Here is an 18,502-nt window from a genome sequence, read left to right on the forward strand (position 1 = left end):
TGGAAACAAGTAGTTTCCTGTTATACCCAGGAACTTTTACTCAGTATATCACCGATAGCTCTGTTTTCTACAGCCTGGCTTCAAACAGTTTTGGAAAATGATACTATAATACTAATACTATAATGAATATTTCACTTTCATGATATATCATTGAGGATTACTTTTTATCACCATACTTTTTCAAATTTTGATACATAATGCATACATAATTTCAATTCTGATACAAAGAAATATTATTGATGTGACCTGAAGGGTTTATCTAACTAGAGAATTACTTTCTGGTTTTCATATCGATACATAGATTAACTTCAAATCACCATACGAACCTATGAAAACGACCTGGGCTATGCATCCACCTCGTGGCATACTTCCATGTAATCAGGATGTAGCATGATATCCTTGATCATATCCTTCAACATCGAGTAACGTATCACCATAGGATAGATTTTAGCGTTTGTGTATTCAGTCTGAAAAATATCATCTATTACTCGTATTATCCATTGAACATCACCCACAACAAAATCAGAGGGTAACGAAATGTTATACATAATTTATATCTATATACTGTTTTTCATGAGACAATAAGAAATACCTAAGAAGAGAAACATGAATTTGTTGATTTTTCAATAATGATATCAATAATTTCGATTCATTCAGTCCACTGTATAAGGGTGGATAGAAAGTGATACCTTTTTTCCATCTTGTCCTAAATTTTCGGCAGGGTTCAAGATTATAGGCCTTAATTTGTCCTAAACGATTCTTAGATACTAATAATTGTTAGATGACACCCAGGTTTGTGTTTAATAAACCCTACAAAATACAAATAAAACAGAACACAAAGTTAGATGCTACAAATGCAATACGCATATATACAGACGGCTCAAACCAAAGAAGGCTCAGGATGTGGACTTTACTCCAAATCACTGAGCCTAAGGATTAGGTGGCGAATGGGAAAAAATACCAGCGTGGTTCAAATAAAACTAACTGGTATCTCAATCGCCACAAAACAAATAACCAGGAAAGGAATTTCTAGAAAAACATAACAAATGGCACTGACAGTAGACAAACTCTATTAGTCTTGAACATACAACGTTTTATCTCAGGGTTAGTACTAGAGTGGCACCAAGATTTAGCCAAAGCCTCGGTAGATAATAACATTATCCTGAGGTGGGTTGAAGGGTACGACAGGAGTAAAGGTAATCGCATTGCCGACTCTTTAGCCAAGGAAGCGGTTAGACTGAGAATTTTAGGACCCAGTGACACCTACGGCCTGAGACTACGATAATTGCGGAACTAGCCAAACGTCACACCCATGCTCAATCCCTAAAGAGATGAGATGCAATCAAAGGATGCAGTCTTGCCAGGATCACCCTGGGCGACCCTGGGAAGCTGGTACTGAAGAAATATCTGACGATGACCAGGAGAAACCTACGCTGAACTGTAAGATTTCTGACTGGCCACTGTCAACTAAGGAAACACCTCCATATAATGGAGCTAATGGACACACCTCTATGCAGGATGAATGAACAGGAAGATGAAACTGTCAGGCATGTCTTATGCGAGTGTCTGATGTTATCGTCAAAAAGAGAGTGTGTGTTCAGCGAGTCTTGGCCTACACCTGCAGATATAAAGGAGATGTCTTCTAGTGACCTATCCACCTTCTTGAAGAGGACGGGATGGACCATGACCTAAGAGGACAACTCATCGGGAGGGTCACATGTAGCCTAAGTGCTGTGGGCCTACACTCCCTAATCTCCAGATACCCTCCCTACTCTACAGATGCAGATAGATTAACTTATGATCCAACGACAGACAGTGCTAATTAGACCCATCTCATAAGCTGTCCAAAAGGAACAAGCCTGAAGAGACCTGGCGGGTTAAAACAGCGCTTTCTTTTGTTGGATCACAAGTTCATCTAGCTGCCTGACAGTGAAAGCTGCAGGGAAAGACGAATATCGTCAAATCTTGGCCTTACAACAGCCGGTGTTGGGAAGTTTCGTTTATCTTTGATATTCTGATAACGAACTTCTTTTTAAGAACCTCGTAATAATTATTCTACACGAAATGATGATGATCTTCAACTTTTGTATTTGACACTGTACCCAAAATCCGTCCAGAACCTAGTTCTTATGCTGCCAAATTTTATAACGCTCTGCCTACAAAAATGCAAAGGCCGGATATGAATATATTTCAAATTCACTTTAAAAAATCTACCTGAAAATCCGTTCTACGACGTGTAGAGTCAATCAAAATACTGATATGCAACTTTCAATATGTTTTGGATTATTCTGTATCACGAGTAATCGTTAGTTAGTAAGTTTTATTTTTAATCAAGAGTTAATATAAAGCCATTGAAGTTTGTGCTAAGAAGTGGAAGAGAAATGTTGAAGTACTTTCTTCATGCACCAACACATTGCAAAGAATGAATACAATTGTGAACTAACCAATTATTCTTCTTGTACTTTTGCAGTGTCAACTAGAGGAAAAATTACTTCACTGAAATGAAGCAGCCATCCCTTGTTCATTATATGTCATACATTATTTCATCTCGGAGAAATATATCATGCCAGTTTTGAGCAAAATAAAGACCATTTCATTTTCATTACTAATATACTTTTGCGTTTCAGTTCGTATATAATAAAGTAAGTAATAAAAATAAATTAGAGTTATATATTCATTGTCATCCTAACTTCTCACAGTTATGGTGTCATTCAGAAAATATGCATGATATGGATGGAATATTCTCTGTTGTTTGATATTTAGTTCGATTTAAATCAAGCAGTTTTGTTTTTTTTCAGTTTTGAACTGGGTGTGATTGGAAATATTCTTCATAAATCCATTTATTTATTTACTATTATATTCACTGCCTAGTTGGATTTCATCTATAACTCATTCAGCTATTTCAAACAAAACCAAAATCAACCCTTATCTCCCCTTTATAGCCAACAAACAAATCATTTTAGTAAAGCGACAAGGAATTAGTTACACGAAATAAATTCATAATCCTGCGCAGTCATCTTCCTTCATGCAAATACAGTTTCACGTGTCCAACTTATCACCGCCACCGCCATTAACAATCGAAATAAAAATCAATAGAACAATTTCATAACATGAAAAAATTTGACTATATCAGAAAGAAACAAAGTATATCATAATTATAGCACCTGAAATTCAGTTACCACATAAGTAATGAAGGAAAATTTAAAATTTTATTTTATTTCAATAATGCAGCCTAGGTACGTATCATAAGGTCATTATAAAACTATCACTGACAAAAAAATTCATTGTAGTTTGATAATTATACGAAATTGAATTAAAAAAGTTATCGGCCGAGGACGAAACGTCTTTATATATTTCATAAAAATGAAAAAATTCCTATATTTACATACAGCGTGACTCACGGTCGATGGTAGGTTAGACGTTTCTGGAAAACGCAAAGCATGATTTTTCTGGAAATTTCACCTCTCACATTTTCTTACCTGTTCTATCGATCTGAAATATTTTCAGCATTGCGGCGTTGCCACTTTCATCAAAAAGTCCTAGCAACTTTATTTTTTTAACTGTAACACCCCGTATATTAATACATTTTTGAAATCGCTCTGGTATTTTAATACTTTTTTGTTGATAATGTCCTATACCTATCTCCATCTGTTTTCGAGATAAAAAATAAATTGTACTAAATATGGTCCAAAACATAGCCTTAATTGAAATTAAGTACATCAGTACTCTCAATTCATGAAAAGTTGATATTTTGATGACAGTTTGGACAAACTCGAAATATTCAAGTTACACCAAGAAATCGACTCCATATCATACAGGGCGTGCTAAAATTACTATTATTTCCATTGTGCATAAAAGTAGTCAAAAGTTCATTTTTTCAAATGAAACCCCCTGTAAATTGAAAGATGTTGAAAAATGATTCAAGATGATATATCATGTCCCTAAATCTTCAAGTTTTCTCAATAAAGTCGCTTCGTCTAGAAACATTTTTTTTTTGTAGAATTTGGATTTAGGTAGCAGTGGAATTATCGAGCTTATAGCAGTTCGGTTACTTTTATAAGTAATTTACAAAGAGTTATCGACGGTGTTTCGAATCATCTTCCAAAATGAATGCAAATATCGATTATTCAAACGAAGTTCTTAAGAAATTATTTATTATACACATGAACAAAGTGATCAAATCATTGTCAGAACGTGTAAAAAATACAACCAAATGTATCCTGAATCAACACCAATGAACGAGAGGAAGTTTGTAAGGTTACAAAATAATTTCCTGAACTATGGCTCAAAGTTTCCAGGGAACAACTGTACCAAAAATCAGTCATTTCTAGGTAAAAAGTAAGATTTTGTGGGCTGAAACATGTGAAAGTACAGACAATAACAGAATAGGATGATTCAAAATAACAAAATGTTGTCCATTACATTTTTAACACTTCAAAATGTTTTTTTGTACGCGACTTGTGGTTGCTTTTTCAATTTCCTGGGGATCCAGATCTTCAATACTCCGCACTATTCGCCGGCGCAATTCTTCTTTGGTAGGCACTGGAGTACTGTATACCCTTTCTTTCAGAACACCTCATAAAAAAAGTCAAGTGGCGTGAGATGGGTGATCTCGGTGGCCAATCCCACGGCCCTGAACGCCTAAACCAACGATCGTCGAAGAGTTCGTCAAGTTTCCTGGAAACTTCCTGGGTGGAATGAGCTGGCGCTCCGTCCAGTTGAAACCACGAGTTCCTATATTCCTCTAAAGGAAAATTTTCAAGAATATCGGTTACAGTCGTCCTTAATATTTGGAGATATCTCTCTGCATTCAGTGTGTCTTCATAAATAAAAAAGCTAATTTTATTGTTCTTCAGAATACAGAAAACATTCAGGTCAAATTTTTCTTGAAAACCCATTTCTTTTGTAACATGAGGATTATGATCAGCCCAAAAATGTTTATTCTTTCTATTGAAAATACCATCCTCGTAAATTTTAATTCGTCGCTCCAAATTATTTTTGACGAAAATTCCCGATCTTCCTGTGTATGAATCAAAAGGGATTCGCAAAAATGCATTCTACGTTCGAAGTCTTCTGCTTTTAGAGCTTGAACTTTGGTAAAGTTATATGGATGCATCCCGTGATTTTTCAAAATTCGTTGTACTGAAGCATGTGATACACCTAAATCTTTTTCTGCACTGCGAATGGAAGCTTCTGGATATGCATAAAAATATGCCAAAACGTTAACAGTATCGTCCTCATTTGAAGTACCAGGTTTTGGTAATGTTGAAGGCGCTTTCAACATGGAGCCATAGTTAAGGAAATTATTTTGTTATCTTACAAACTTCCTCTCATTCATTGGTGTTAATTCAGGATACATTTGGTTGAATTTTCTACAAGTATTGGCAATGATTTGATCACACTGTCCGTGTATAATGAATAATTTCATAAGAACTTCGTTTGAATAATCAATATTTGCATTCATTTTTGTCGATTTTTTGAAACACCGTCAATAACCAGTTATCAATTACTTATAAAAGTCACCAAACTGTCATAAGCTTGATATTTTCACGGCTATCTAAAAATCAAATTCTTTAAAAATCATTTTTTGTACAACTGTTATTTAAAATCTCTTTGATAGAAACACTTCAATCAGAACACCTACCAAAAAATCATTTAGAAAAGTTCACACATGCAGTTCGTGCTATTGGTAATATTAAATCCCTGTGAAATTACTGATGATGACGAAGTAGTATTCAGTCCAACTGTAGAAAGTCCTTCATGACTAACCAATAATCCTTCTTAAAATAACGTGAGTTGGCGTATGTAGTTGTAACATATGCCTTGTAATCCAAAGATCCAAAGATGTTCAAATCACATGGACCCTATAATTTTTTTTTATTATCGGCAGTAACGTTATACAAAAAAAAGTATGATACATTTGTTTAAAGTGATTTTATTTTGCTCGTGAGTTTGCTCCACTTGCTGACGCTAGTTTTGCAATAATCCCCACTCACAAAATAAAATGCCGCTTTCAACACTTGTAGGTGAAACGTGAATAACTATTTTTCCACAAAAACGGCTTTATTAAGAAAACTTGACGATTTAGGTATAGGGACATGTATATCATCTTTCACCATCTTTCAATTTATCGAGTAATATACAGGGGGTTTCATTTGAAAAAATAAACTTTTGACTACTTTTATGACAATGGAAATAATAGTAATTTTAGCACGCCCTGTATGATATGGAGTCGATTTCTTGGTGTTATTTAAATATTTCGAGTTTGTCCAAACTATCATCAAAGTATCAATTTTTCATGAATTGAGAGTACTGATGTACTTAATTTCAATTAAGGCTATGTTTTGGACCATATTTAGCACAATTTATTTTTTATCTCGAAAACAGATAGAGATAGGTTTAGGACATTATCAAAAAAAAGTATCAAAATACTAGAGCAATTCCAAAACTGTATTGATATACGGAGTTTTCCATTTAAAAAATTATAATTGCTAGGACTTTTTGATAGAAGTGGCAACGCCGCAATGCTGAAAATATTTCAGATCGATAGAACACGTAAGGAAATGTGAGAGGTGAAATTTTCAGAAAAATCATGGTTCGCGTTTTCCAGAAACGTCTAACCTACCATCGACCGTGAGTCACGCTGTATATTTGATTGAAGTAACTCGTTTTCCTTTATTTTCAATATTTTGTTATTAACATTTGTTTACAAAAAATATTTGAAGCTTCAATAACTTCTAATTATTATATTATATTATAACCATACGGTTTCCTTTATTGTCTTGTATTATGAGTTTGATGTTTTCTGGTGGGGAAAAGTTATGTTTGTTTAGTATGGCGTGTGTTGCGAGGTTTAATTTATATGTTATTGGTTTTATGTATGCTTTTTTGTGCTCGTCGTAGCTTTGGATTAGTTTTTTCTTAGTTTGGCCGATATAGAGCATTGTATGCTGTACACTTCGTTTAGGTTTTTGTCTTCTTCTTTTTCATAGCTGTTTATTTTTTGTGTTATTTTCGTATTCGGCTTGTAAGTGATATTGATATTCAATGGTCTGAAGATGTTTGTTAGTGTTTTGGTTTGGTGACCTATGTATGTGAATGCAGTCCATCGTTTCGTTGTTTTATCTGTGGGAGTAGTTTGATCTTTGCTCAGTATTTTTTGTTTGATTCTATTTTCTAATTCATCTATTGTCATTTGGGTGGATCCGTTCTCGTTTGCTATGTGGTATATAATGTTCATTTCCTAGTTCCGGGCTTCATTGCAAAGCGGTATCCGTAGCATTCTGTATATGAATGCGTTATGGGTAGCTATTTTGTGTGATGGTGGGTGGTTCGAACTTGCGGGTATGGTGGAGCTTGTTTGTGTAGGTTTCCACAAAAAAACAAAATTTCAAATTGCAATATACAGATATTTGAGCGAGTTTCCTTACAGATGATATTCTTGCAGATGCTTTCACCAGTAGGACCACGCTGAAATCAAACGTGTTACTGGAGGATTACTCGCCATCCGTGTAGGACAGATCTAACAAAGACAGTAGTGTCGTCTTCTACTAGATTTATTTCATAGACCCTCCACCGTATGCACGAAATTTTCATGTAAGACAGGAACTGTTTTATTTACAATGAAATAGTAACAGTTTTAACTCGTCATCAAAGCTTCAAGCGGAAAATGAGTACCCCGTGTACCTTAACTTCAACAGGAAATATATCAGTTAGATTTCTGGGTCGTGGAGAGATACCTTCTCTAAAAAAATCAATATTTCGAACTGAAACCATGAAAGTGTTTGTCGTATATATTTCAATGTCATTCGTGCCAGAGAAGAAGTCGTTTTCCTGCAGGGGTTTGCCAGATCCAGTTTGTAAATTGGAGGTATATGAATGTGGGACATTCATTAATAGGTATATCAGTAGGTATATCGTGATGGGTCACGTTTGAGAAATATATTTTTGAATGACAAATTATATTGAAACAAAAACAGTTCAATAAAGAAAAAAATATCTCTTCGATATTTGCTGATCATTCATGACTTGGAAGTCGTCATAATATAATATCGATTCAGATGATTTTCATTGTGAATGTTCAAAATATATTGTTTTTTTTTCATAACCTGATTTCATTTCCATATTTTTGACCAAATTTTCAATTTTCAACTGTAATATATGGTTCACAATCACAATTATAACATTTTCTCTGTAGCAGAACCCAGTCTTAGTATTTAGTTTCAAACACGAATTCAACTAGAAGATCCAAGTAGAAATATCGTTTTCCTGTTGAAACTGCATACTATTCGAAAGCAATTACGACGTTAATTACTTGGTGTAGAAGTTCGAGTATGCAGGAAGTAATCCTTCCTCATTTGATTGAAATATTCATTGCCAGGTCCATATGAATTCTGGCAGATAATTTCATAATCTACTGGATTCATTAGTCAGTCTTCATTGCAACAAATATAGTTGAAGAAACGAAATAGGTTTTGGATATATTGTTTGTTGAGAAATGAATATGTTGGAATGATACTAAACGAGGTTTAAAATGACTTTTTTTAACGTTTGTTTGAAGGTGATTGACAATGTTTCATGATGAATTTCACTAGTTCGGACTTCCTTTGTCTAATATATAAAATGATTTGAAATCCCTGAGATACCTAAAAGAGAAGAATTGAAAAATTATTAGCTGAAAATAAAAGTTATATCAAGCAGAAACCTGAAATGAAATGACAGTGAAATAAAATACAAGTAAAAATAGAACAATTGAACAAAAATTGAATGAAAATAAAGAAATGGAAAAAGAAAATAAAATACAAAGTTAAGAGATTCCAAGCCACGTTACTTCACGACGTTTCGATTGCTGGTATCTACAATCGTCTTCGGGTGATTCCTCCGAGAGATGACTATTTATAGGTCGTTCGAGTACTTTCACTTATCCCCGCTTTCCATTTTCCGCTTCACTGGTTCCGTGGGAGATGACCGTTTTGGCGGGAGTTGGCCATTTTTCGCTTGATGATGGGTTTCCATATGTTGCGTATTTCTACGCTGGCTTGGCTGAATACGTTGTTGGACAACATGTATGCGGCTTCCTTGAATTTTCTCCTAAACCAATGTTCCTCTCTGTGCAAGATGTCAGCTTGGGACCACTCGATGTTGTGTTGATGGGTCCAAACATGGTCTGCTATTCCTGATCTGCTGGTTTCCCCTCGCTGTGTGTGTTTCTTGTGCTCGGCAATGCGAACATTCAATGGCCTCTTAGTTTCACCAATATAGGATTTTCCGCACTCACAGGGTATCCGGTAAATGCAATTCTTGGAATCGCAGTCCGCGTTTGGTGGCCTGATTTTCGTGAGGCTGCTACGGATAGTGTTACCGGATCTGAAGCAGGTTCTGATGTTGTACTTGGAACCAATTCTTCTTATCCTCTCCGATAATCCTCTGATGTAGGGAAGTATTGTAGAGCCTGAGTCTTGATGATTCCTCTTTTAGTCGATTGATGGTGGTTGGATTCGTGGTTCAGATACTGTCCCGTATCCCCTTATACCGAAAACCCACTCCACGTTCATTAGCAGTCTCTCGGTGAGAATATAAACAATGTACAGTGTAAAATGTACTCACTTTTTTTGCAATTACCATAGTGAATATTTTTTCATTGTTTTGTTGATAACGTGTTAGAAATAATACGTTAAAAGATGAGACCCCGTTATTCAACAGCTTGAATACGTTTCAATTCCTGGGAGTTGTTGTTCGAGAGGCTTGATATCGATATTAATATTGAATACTATTTGATCTGATGATGATTGGTCGCATAGAAGGCTCCAAACGATATATGTTTCACGAATAAATTAAAGTGAAGGAAGGCACGACCAGAGAATTAGTAATAAACTGCTTGCCAGTCCCAAAGGGTCAGTTTCGTTTTGGTCAGTTTGCTAAGGCCGTCAGTTAAAATTTCACCAAGTCTCCTCTCCAGTGGTGAAAAAGGGTGGCATTGGATGAACCCTTCCTTTGGGAAGAATACCGGTAATTTGAGAAATAGCCTTCGGTTTACTTCTAAAACATCTAATACATTCGAATAAAATTCTTCTGGCTAGATTTCTACCTTCAATAATACAGAAAAGTTCCCTTATTGAACTTAATAACATGACCACCATGAAGCAGTCGTTCATATTCCAATTTGACTAAAAGATAGGTGAAATGATGTTTTGATGACAAAACATTTGGACATCATGAGGATTTGGCACTCCTCAAACTGAACTTCAGTTGAGGAGTTTCTGCGTTGGCAGAAATTTGGGAATCTGACCTGAAAGTCATCGAAAAACGAATCCACATGTTTCTAGAAATGATATGAAATCGAGAAAGGTTAATGCAGTCAAGCTGCTGGAAAATAATTCCATGAAAATCAAAACATAAATAAATAAGTACCATTCTGATCATTCCCATATTGATTTCAATTTAAGAGCCACCGGTAGACAGCTGTTTCAGCCTATTGGGTATCATCAGTACCGAGCAGGCGCTCCTCGATTGAAGACAAAATGTGAAAAACCAAGAAAAGTACTCAATAAAAATAACTGCGTAAATGCAAGCGAGAGTTTTTATGTCAGTGTTCGTGGTTTGACCAATCAACCGACAACTGCGTTGGCAGAAATTTGGGAAGCTAACCTGAAATGTCATCGAAAAACGAATGCACATGTTTCTAGAAATGATATGAAATCGAGAAAGGTTAATGCAGTCAAGCTGCTGACATAAAAACTTGGCAAGTTGACTTGGGTGTCACACCAATAGGTGGTTCCATTAAAGTCTCGCTTGCGTTCACGCAGTTATTTTTATTATATTATTTATGTGGTTTTTCACCTTCGATCATTAGTCAGGGAAGCTATGGATTATACTATAGACGACCCCTCCCGATATAGAAGGCCCCGACACTCTGTCGAATGAGGCCCCTGTATCTTCCGATGAAAGATGAACAACGTTTTCATCCAATTCACCTCAGCCAGGCAGGGGTACACCGTGAAGGGCGGTACTGATGTCTGAGGACATTCATACTGCCATACCATTTAACACTCATATCAGTTATGACCCGTTTATCTTTCTGGCAAACATCAGTTCAAAGGGGAAGGGAGCCAGGCTTCAACCTGACTAAAATCAAGATGGATTTCGGCGTCACCTTCGATCGAAGACCGCCTGCCCGGACTGACGATGCCCAATAGGCTGAAACAGCTGTCTACCGGTGGCTCTTAAATTGAAATCAATATGGAAATGATCAGAATGGTATTTATTTATTTATCTTTTGATTTTCATGGAATTATTTTCCAGCAGCTTGACTACATTAACCTTTCTCGATAGTGACAAATGTATTGAAGACATTGAAAATTACTTTAAAAAACGTATCAATTTTACGTGGTTCTGAACACGAACTGGAGTGCCCCGATGTAGAAAAATGTCCCAGCACACCTGATGCAAAACGAAAGTACTGAGCGGTTTATGTTTTTTGAAAAGGTCAATGCTTTTTCCATCAACAATGGATGCATACAGTTCGTGCTATCACGATATCATTGATTTGAGTGAAGCAAACTTGGGATTACGAAGTTCATACTAACCTTTAATTGTCGAATGAGATTTCTCAATCCAGAATATTTTTTTAGCAGTCTATAAAGGTCATTAGTCATCTGTGTATTTTCAGCATCAATAAGTGATGTTGTCATATCTAAAATAAAAAATCAGTAATTATTTTGAGGTCATATCAGTTTGAAGCGATTAACAACTATTGAAGAGTGTTATACGGAAAATATACAAAGATGTTTTATCGGTTAATTGTGAATTTCGCGAGATATATTCATAGATATCGACAACATTCAATTCGAGTTGACCTTCTCACCATCATAATTTTTTTTATAATATTATCACTTCGTTTTTTTAAAATATACTACACATACCGCTGTCTGTTGAAAAAATAAGGTAAATTTTTATTTTTTTGAAAAAATATTTATTTATTCAATAATTTATTATTTGTTTCTGTTAGAGTAGTACCCCTCAGATATGATACACTTGTGCCAGCGTTTTTTCCAATCCTCGAATCAACACTTTCTGTTGTATTCTTGAACTCTCTCAGAAATTCGGTTTTCATCTCATCAATCGACTTAAAACGCCGTCTTTACAATGGTCTCTTCGAACTTTGGAACAGGAAAAAGCCACAGGGGGCCAAATCTGGTGACTACGGTGGCTGAGGCATGATAACGGTGTTGTTTTTGGCCAAAAAATTACGATCAAACAATGTCAACTGGGTAGGTGCATTATCGTGATGCAAAAGCCATGAATGGTTTTTCCACAATACCGGACGTATTGCATCTCGTAAGCGTCGCATAACTTCAAGATAATACACCTTATTGACTGTACGGCAATCGAAAAAAAAAACAGTGAACAAAACCTTGAAATTTCATCAAACTTGACGTGCTTTTTTTATCTTGGCTGCCTGGGTTTTTATTGAGACGATTGGACTTTGATTCCGAAGTCATAACCATATACTTATGATTAGTTACCAGTTATGACCCATTTAAGCAAATCTGCATCGTCGTTGACGTCATTCAACAAGTACTGAGCGATGCTCATGCGACGGATTTTTTGGTCGAAATTCAGCAATTTTGCAACAAACTTCACTGTCATACGCTTCATGCCCAAAATTTCAGAAAAAATTGCATGATATGAGCCAACAGATATGCCAAAATACTCAGCAACTTCTCTAATAGTGATTCGACGAATCTCCTCAACAATTTCTTCATTTTCTCAACATTTTCAACGGTTATTGATACTCTAGGATGTCTAGGACGAGCGTCGTCATTCACATTTCACAACCTTCTGTGAAAAGCTTATATCACTAGTAAACATTTTTATGACTCAGAGTACAATCAGCGTATGCCACTGTCAACAATTCAAGTTTTTTTGAGCACTCAGTTCCATTTTTTTTACACAAAATTTGATGCAAATTTTCTGATTTACTTTTTCCGATAGAAGAAAATTGCTGAAGATGCAAAACACTTCTAACTTTTATGCCTCTCACCAACAAACTGAACATGCCAACCAACTGATACTGTGAACATATGTTCGAGATGAGTGTACCAACGTATAAAATGAAAAAATCACTAATCGAATGTACAAGCCCGCGAAATTTGACAGAACAAGTTATGATTACTTGAACATTTACATTCATTATTAATTTTTGACTGTTTCCACTCAAGTTGAGAAAGCAGATTCAGGCTGACTGCATCAATACATATGGGGGATTCATTATGCGAATAAACCAAAATTCGCTTGACAAAATGAGTGGGTATACTTGAAGACTGCAAATAAAATCACCTTAAAGAACAATTTGGTCAAGCTAGCCTCAAATTACCTGCACTGTAGGCTAATGGACTCACACCTATCAGGAAACAACTCCTCCCCTGGCTAATACCACGAAGGGCATTGGATTATATCCGACAGGTGTCAGTGCAGGATTCTTCACTGATCTTCACTGAGGTTATTCCTGCATATGCTGTTGTATCGCCAGTAGCATATGCAGAAATAACTTCAGTGAAAAATCCTGCACTGACATCTATCACTGTCATCTGAACGCCATTCGTGGTATCAGCCAGGGCAGTAGTTGTTTTCTGATAGGGGTCAGTCCATCAACCTACAGTGTAGGCAATTTGAGACTGGTCTGAGCGAATTGTTTTTCTAGATAATTTGAAATTCGCTTAATCATTCCAGTCAGATCAATAACATCCGTACCAGTGCTCAGATGTCTCCCATGCGTGGGGAAAGTTTGATGGATATATATGAATATTCCAAATGATATTTCTAAATCGAGCTGGTCTGCTAAATTTCCTAAAGGTTTTACTAGAGTCGTATTCATGATTTTTACGTATTCTCGCCAATCAGGTTTCTCATTTCATGTTTGGTAAGTCCTAGATACCCTAACTGATATTTTATTTGAAGCTGGGTTTCCATGATGGTGTTATCGCAGATATTTCGAAGTTTCTGGGCCTCAACCACAATAACTTCACACAATGTCCATGTTTTTGAGGTGGCAATTTACTAAAAATTACAAGTTTTCATCAATCGAGTCCAGAGATTTTTGGATTTCGTTTTATTAAAGAAAGATTCAACGCTAGAGAATTGCGTCACTGAATTGTGTAATTCAGTTGAATTGAAGTATCTTGGACTATTCAGTGATTCTAGTCAAAATCGCTATATATACGATCAAGAAATATGCAAATGAACTTGCAATATCTTGATTTATACGAGTTGCACCACTGTGAACTCACTTTAAGAGGGTCTGATACTTTGGTATCTTCACGACAAACTGGTTCCTAAAGAAATTTCGGTTTTTTCAAAGGACAAAACACAAGCACTTCTGGAAAATCCTTAGAGCGCTCTCAGAGCGGTGCCTGTGCGAAAGTAGCGATTCGCACTGGATTTGAATCGCTGGAGATTAAATCTATTAGGAAAAACGTTCTAAGGAAGTTTATTCCACATAAACACAGTTCTCCAGATGGAAGAGTTCTTAAACTGTGAAGTTCGAGGTGGACTGAGTTGAACCTCAAAACGATGAGCAGCCGATGAGTACAGGTAGACAAGATTTGGTGTTGACGAAGTTTGTTTAGATACTTAGTGGCTCTTGATAACTATAAGTATTTCCAATATAACACTTCCGTTCATCACACCCTGTCTACAGATCCAAGACATCAATAGTAGGCCCTACGTGGCCTATGTGAGGCTCTAAATAGCGGATGATGTAGTTTTTCGAAAACAGCCAGAAATATAGCTCATTTACCCAACTCCAGGTGTTTTACAACTTTTTTCAGAGACTAGTTGGGAAACTATCGACATACTTTTGCTCTGACAGTCTATTCTAGAGACATCTTGTTATTGGAACCCCTCTTTGGATTTTTTTTTATATAACTTTTCTTACGAAAAAGTCAAATAGTTCCAGAGTGTGTTTTCCATTAAATGATTTTAGTAAAGATAAACTAATAAACTGACAGTTATTCAATTCTTTTACATTAGTTGAAAATTTATAACTAGTATCGTATGTCAAATCAGTTCCAAATTATATCTTTGATGTTGATTTGATCAATTTTTCATCTGATATTATTTCTTGAGTATACGACTTTTTTCTCGAATTTATTATGCTTTAGAAAGTTGTATTTGATATGAACGAGCTCAATAGTTCAATAAATAGTCAATATTTGAGTGAAATATTATTAATGACTTCCCAAATATATATTTTTTACAACAGTTAGTTTTATAATTTCTATGTTTTTGTGTGCTCTTCTGTATTTATTACAATTGTCACACATGAATGTCAATGTCAGCTCACTGTACTGAGCTCACTATATTATGATATTGGCATCCCTAATAGGTTCACTAAACACTCTGCATTAGAGTAAAACTGACACAAAAATATAGAACCTCGACAATTAAAAATCTAGAGACTGGCTCGTTCCTATACCTATCTGTGGAATATTGAATACCAAAGTCAATGTAAACGCAGCGTTTGCACGTTCTTTGAATATCTATTTATTTCGAGATTAACCTACTTTCTAAGCGTTCAATTCTTTCCCGTTTGTCCTGCGCTTCCTCAGCCAACTTTGCTGACGTCTTAACGCCCTCTCCAGATTTTTGCGACTTTTCCATTATGGCACAAGCTCGCAAAACGAAGGCTGGCACCGTCTCTTGTTTCTCTTGTTTGGGAATGTCGACCAGGGTCCAATATTGCGTTTCTAACCGTATAACTTCCTAGAAAAAAGCGCAGGGTCAGGATAAAGAAACAAAAAGGATAGAGTTCTGGAAACAATAGAATGTGTGAAGAAAATGAATTTTAGTATTTATTTTCACTTCCTTATTGAGATTTGAAACTTATTGTGATACCACCATTGCATTCAACAATATTGATGCTCGATGCAGTTGGGGAACAATTATTCAATTCAATTCAATTACTTTACAACCTGTTTTGCCATAAAATATGTTAGGTTAGTCGATACAAAAATAGTTAAAAGTCATTCATACAAATTATGCAACGAAGGCAATACTCATGAGAATGAAATTACAAAGTACACAATATTGAAGTTTCTCTTATATTTTTCGGCAGAAATTTATAGTGGAAACTTTCAGCCATTAGAGCGAATGCTTATAAGATAGATTTCGAACACTTTTTAGGTGTATGTTATTGTTATTTCGGATGAATATATAAGTTTTTCTTGATATTTTTAAAGTTATTATGAACGTACAATAATATTTTTAATAAATAAATTCCCAGTACAGTAAGTATTTTATTCTCTTTGAAGACTGATCTACATGATTCTTGATATTCTAGATTGAAAATCAGTTGTATAATTCTTTTTTGAATAATAAATTCTCGGCTACATTCCATTGCTTGACCCCATGTGATAATGCTGAATGCTAATTGCAGAATGAGCGAGAGCATAGTTAACATCGACTAGCAGTGCTTTGCTCAGGGTATAATTTAGTCTGTAAATAGAGAAAAATGATTGGTTAAATTTTTTTGCACACATAGTTTATTCGTTCAGACCAAATGAATTTTTCATCAATCATCGTGCCAAGAAATTTATAGGTTAGGCTTATAAAAATAATGAGAATTGTATGTATTTTGTTCTCTCTAAATTACTAGGATCCGCATATTTGTATGTCAAGATTGAAATTGGTTGAAACATATAATATTAAGTATTATTTTTATGATAAAATGAGATGATTACACAGATAAAATGTAACCAAGTATTAGAAAATTAACTCAATAGGTTGACATAATTGACAAGACACATGAAATTTGACAGAGAGTGTTTGCGACCGAATGTCTGGTTCTGATCATTACAGTGATGCCAATGAGATCTCACCTCACGGAACTATAAAATGATACATAACAGAGTGTGAAGGCAAAGTATTCCATTTTAGGGATTCTCAATTGTTATCATCAAATTTATTATCTTCATTTAAACAAAGGAGATAAGTATAAATTAGACTTAGACTTCTAGGACAGACATTGAATGTTTAAGCCCGATTTATACTTATCTCCTTTGTTTGAATAAAGATAATAAATTCGATAACAATTATGAATCCGTGAAGAAAACACTTTACTTTCATTTTCCGTTATGTATCATTTTATAGTTCATAATTGACAAGGCGAATGAAATTTGACACAGAGTGTTTGACAGAATTTTTGTTTTGATCATTATAGTGATGCCAATGAGATCTCACGGAACTATAAAATGATACATAACAGAGATTGAAGGTAAAGTGTTTCCTTCACGGATTCCTTTTTGTTATTATCAAATTTATTATCTTTATTCAAACAAGGAGATAAGTTTGAATCAGGCTTAGAAATTCAATGCCCGTCCTGAATGGTTCAGGTTATCAAAGATAACCAAAGATTTTATTCCAAAGAGGTTTCCTAAGGCGTCAGTTGCAAAAGCCAAGCTTCGACCGTCAAACGAGATTCGTCCTCTGTCATTCTCTGCAACTTTTACTGAAAGGTGGATAATCGAAATCAGAGATAGACAAATATTCCAAAAATAATATAAATAGATCTTCATTTCCAGAATGATTATAGATATGTGTAAACATGTACTGAAATGGCAAAGGCTGAAGATCACTTGTTTGTGTCAAAAGATGCGTCTTAGAAAAGAAAACAATAAAAATATATACAACTAATTACAAATAACAAGTTGGAGAATGAATGTATTAAATATGTATATTAAGTCAATAGTCCATTAGAAAGATGTTTAAATGTACAGAAAAAAGGAAATAACAATGTCACTGAGATTAAACGAACCATCATTTTCATCGACAATGGGTGTAAATTTGAATATTGTCATTTTCATGCTCTTTTGAATGTTTTCAAAAGAATCAGCTTGAATTAAACAAAGATGGAGTTGTACCTACAATCAAGCGATCTGGTATGAAAAACATTTATTAAATGATTCTGTTCGGTGTGTGAGAGGCGTTCAGTCTTCCCCTATAACGAATGTTAATATTGCGAACATCTGAATGGTATGATAATTTTCTTATAAATATTTGGGAGTTTTTGTATGATGATTGCCATTCTGCCATACTGAGCCAGCTGGTATCTTTGAGTTGTCGATGACGTTCGATGCCGTTCGATGCGGTGTATTAAACTTAGAAAATGGCCCATGGTCCATGGTCCATAGACTACGCTTCCAAAATTGAATCTGGATACTACAAAGAGATTCACATAGCATGGTTTTTACTTTTTTGTTGAGACAGTGTCTGCTGGTATGAATTTGTTTGAATTTGTTGCATGTAGGCATTGCTATGCCGTTTGAATTTCAAGAGGGAATCAATAATTATACCTAAGTTTTTGCAAGCTCAGTCGGTGCAACCACATCCTTGTCTACAGGTAATTGGAAACAAGTCAGTGCTCTCTTAGCCCCAAAGGCCAACACTGAATGCTGCGTAGGAGTATAGGTAAATGAGGCTGTCTTTATTTAGCATCTGCAGTGCG

The 18,502-nt window shown here is 35.3% G+C and overlaps 1 protein-coding gene across 1 annotated transcript in view; it reads right to left on the minus strand.

Moving 5' to 3' along the window:
- Positions 1–343: 343 nt before the first annotated feature.
- LOC141481511 (uncharacterized) overlaps positions 344–18,502 on the minus strand; it is a 41,543-nt gene continuing 23,384 nt past the window's right edge. The window contains exons 2-4 of the mRNA XM_074173133.1: positions 15,564–15,762; positions 11,586–11,692; positions 344–467 (exon numbers count right to left, since the gene is read on the minus strand). Of these exons, the coding sequence (XP_074029234.1) occupies positions 345–467; positions 11,586–11,692; positions 15,564–15,762 (429 nt within the window). The 3' untranslated portion in view covers position 344. The remainder of the gene's footprint in view (positions 468–11,585; positions 11,693–15,563; positions 15,763–18,502) is intronic.

This window comes from Leptinotarsa decemlineata, unplaced genomic scaffold (genome assembly GCF_025532065.1).
Source record: "Leptinotarsa decemlineata unplaced genomic scaffold, Ldec_3_MD MMD2_tig00000199_RagTag_RagTag, whole genome shotgun sequence".
NCBI classification, from domain to species: Eukaryota; Metazoa; Arthropoda; class Insecta; order Coleoptera; family Chrysomelidae; genus Leptinotarsa; species Leptinotarsa decemlineata.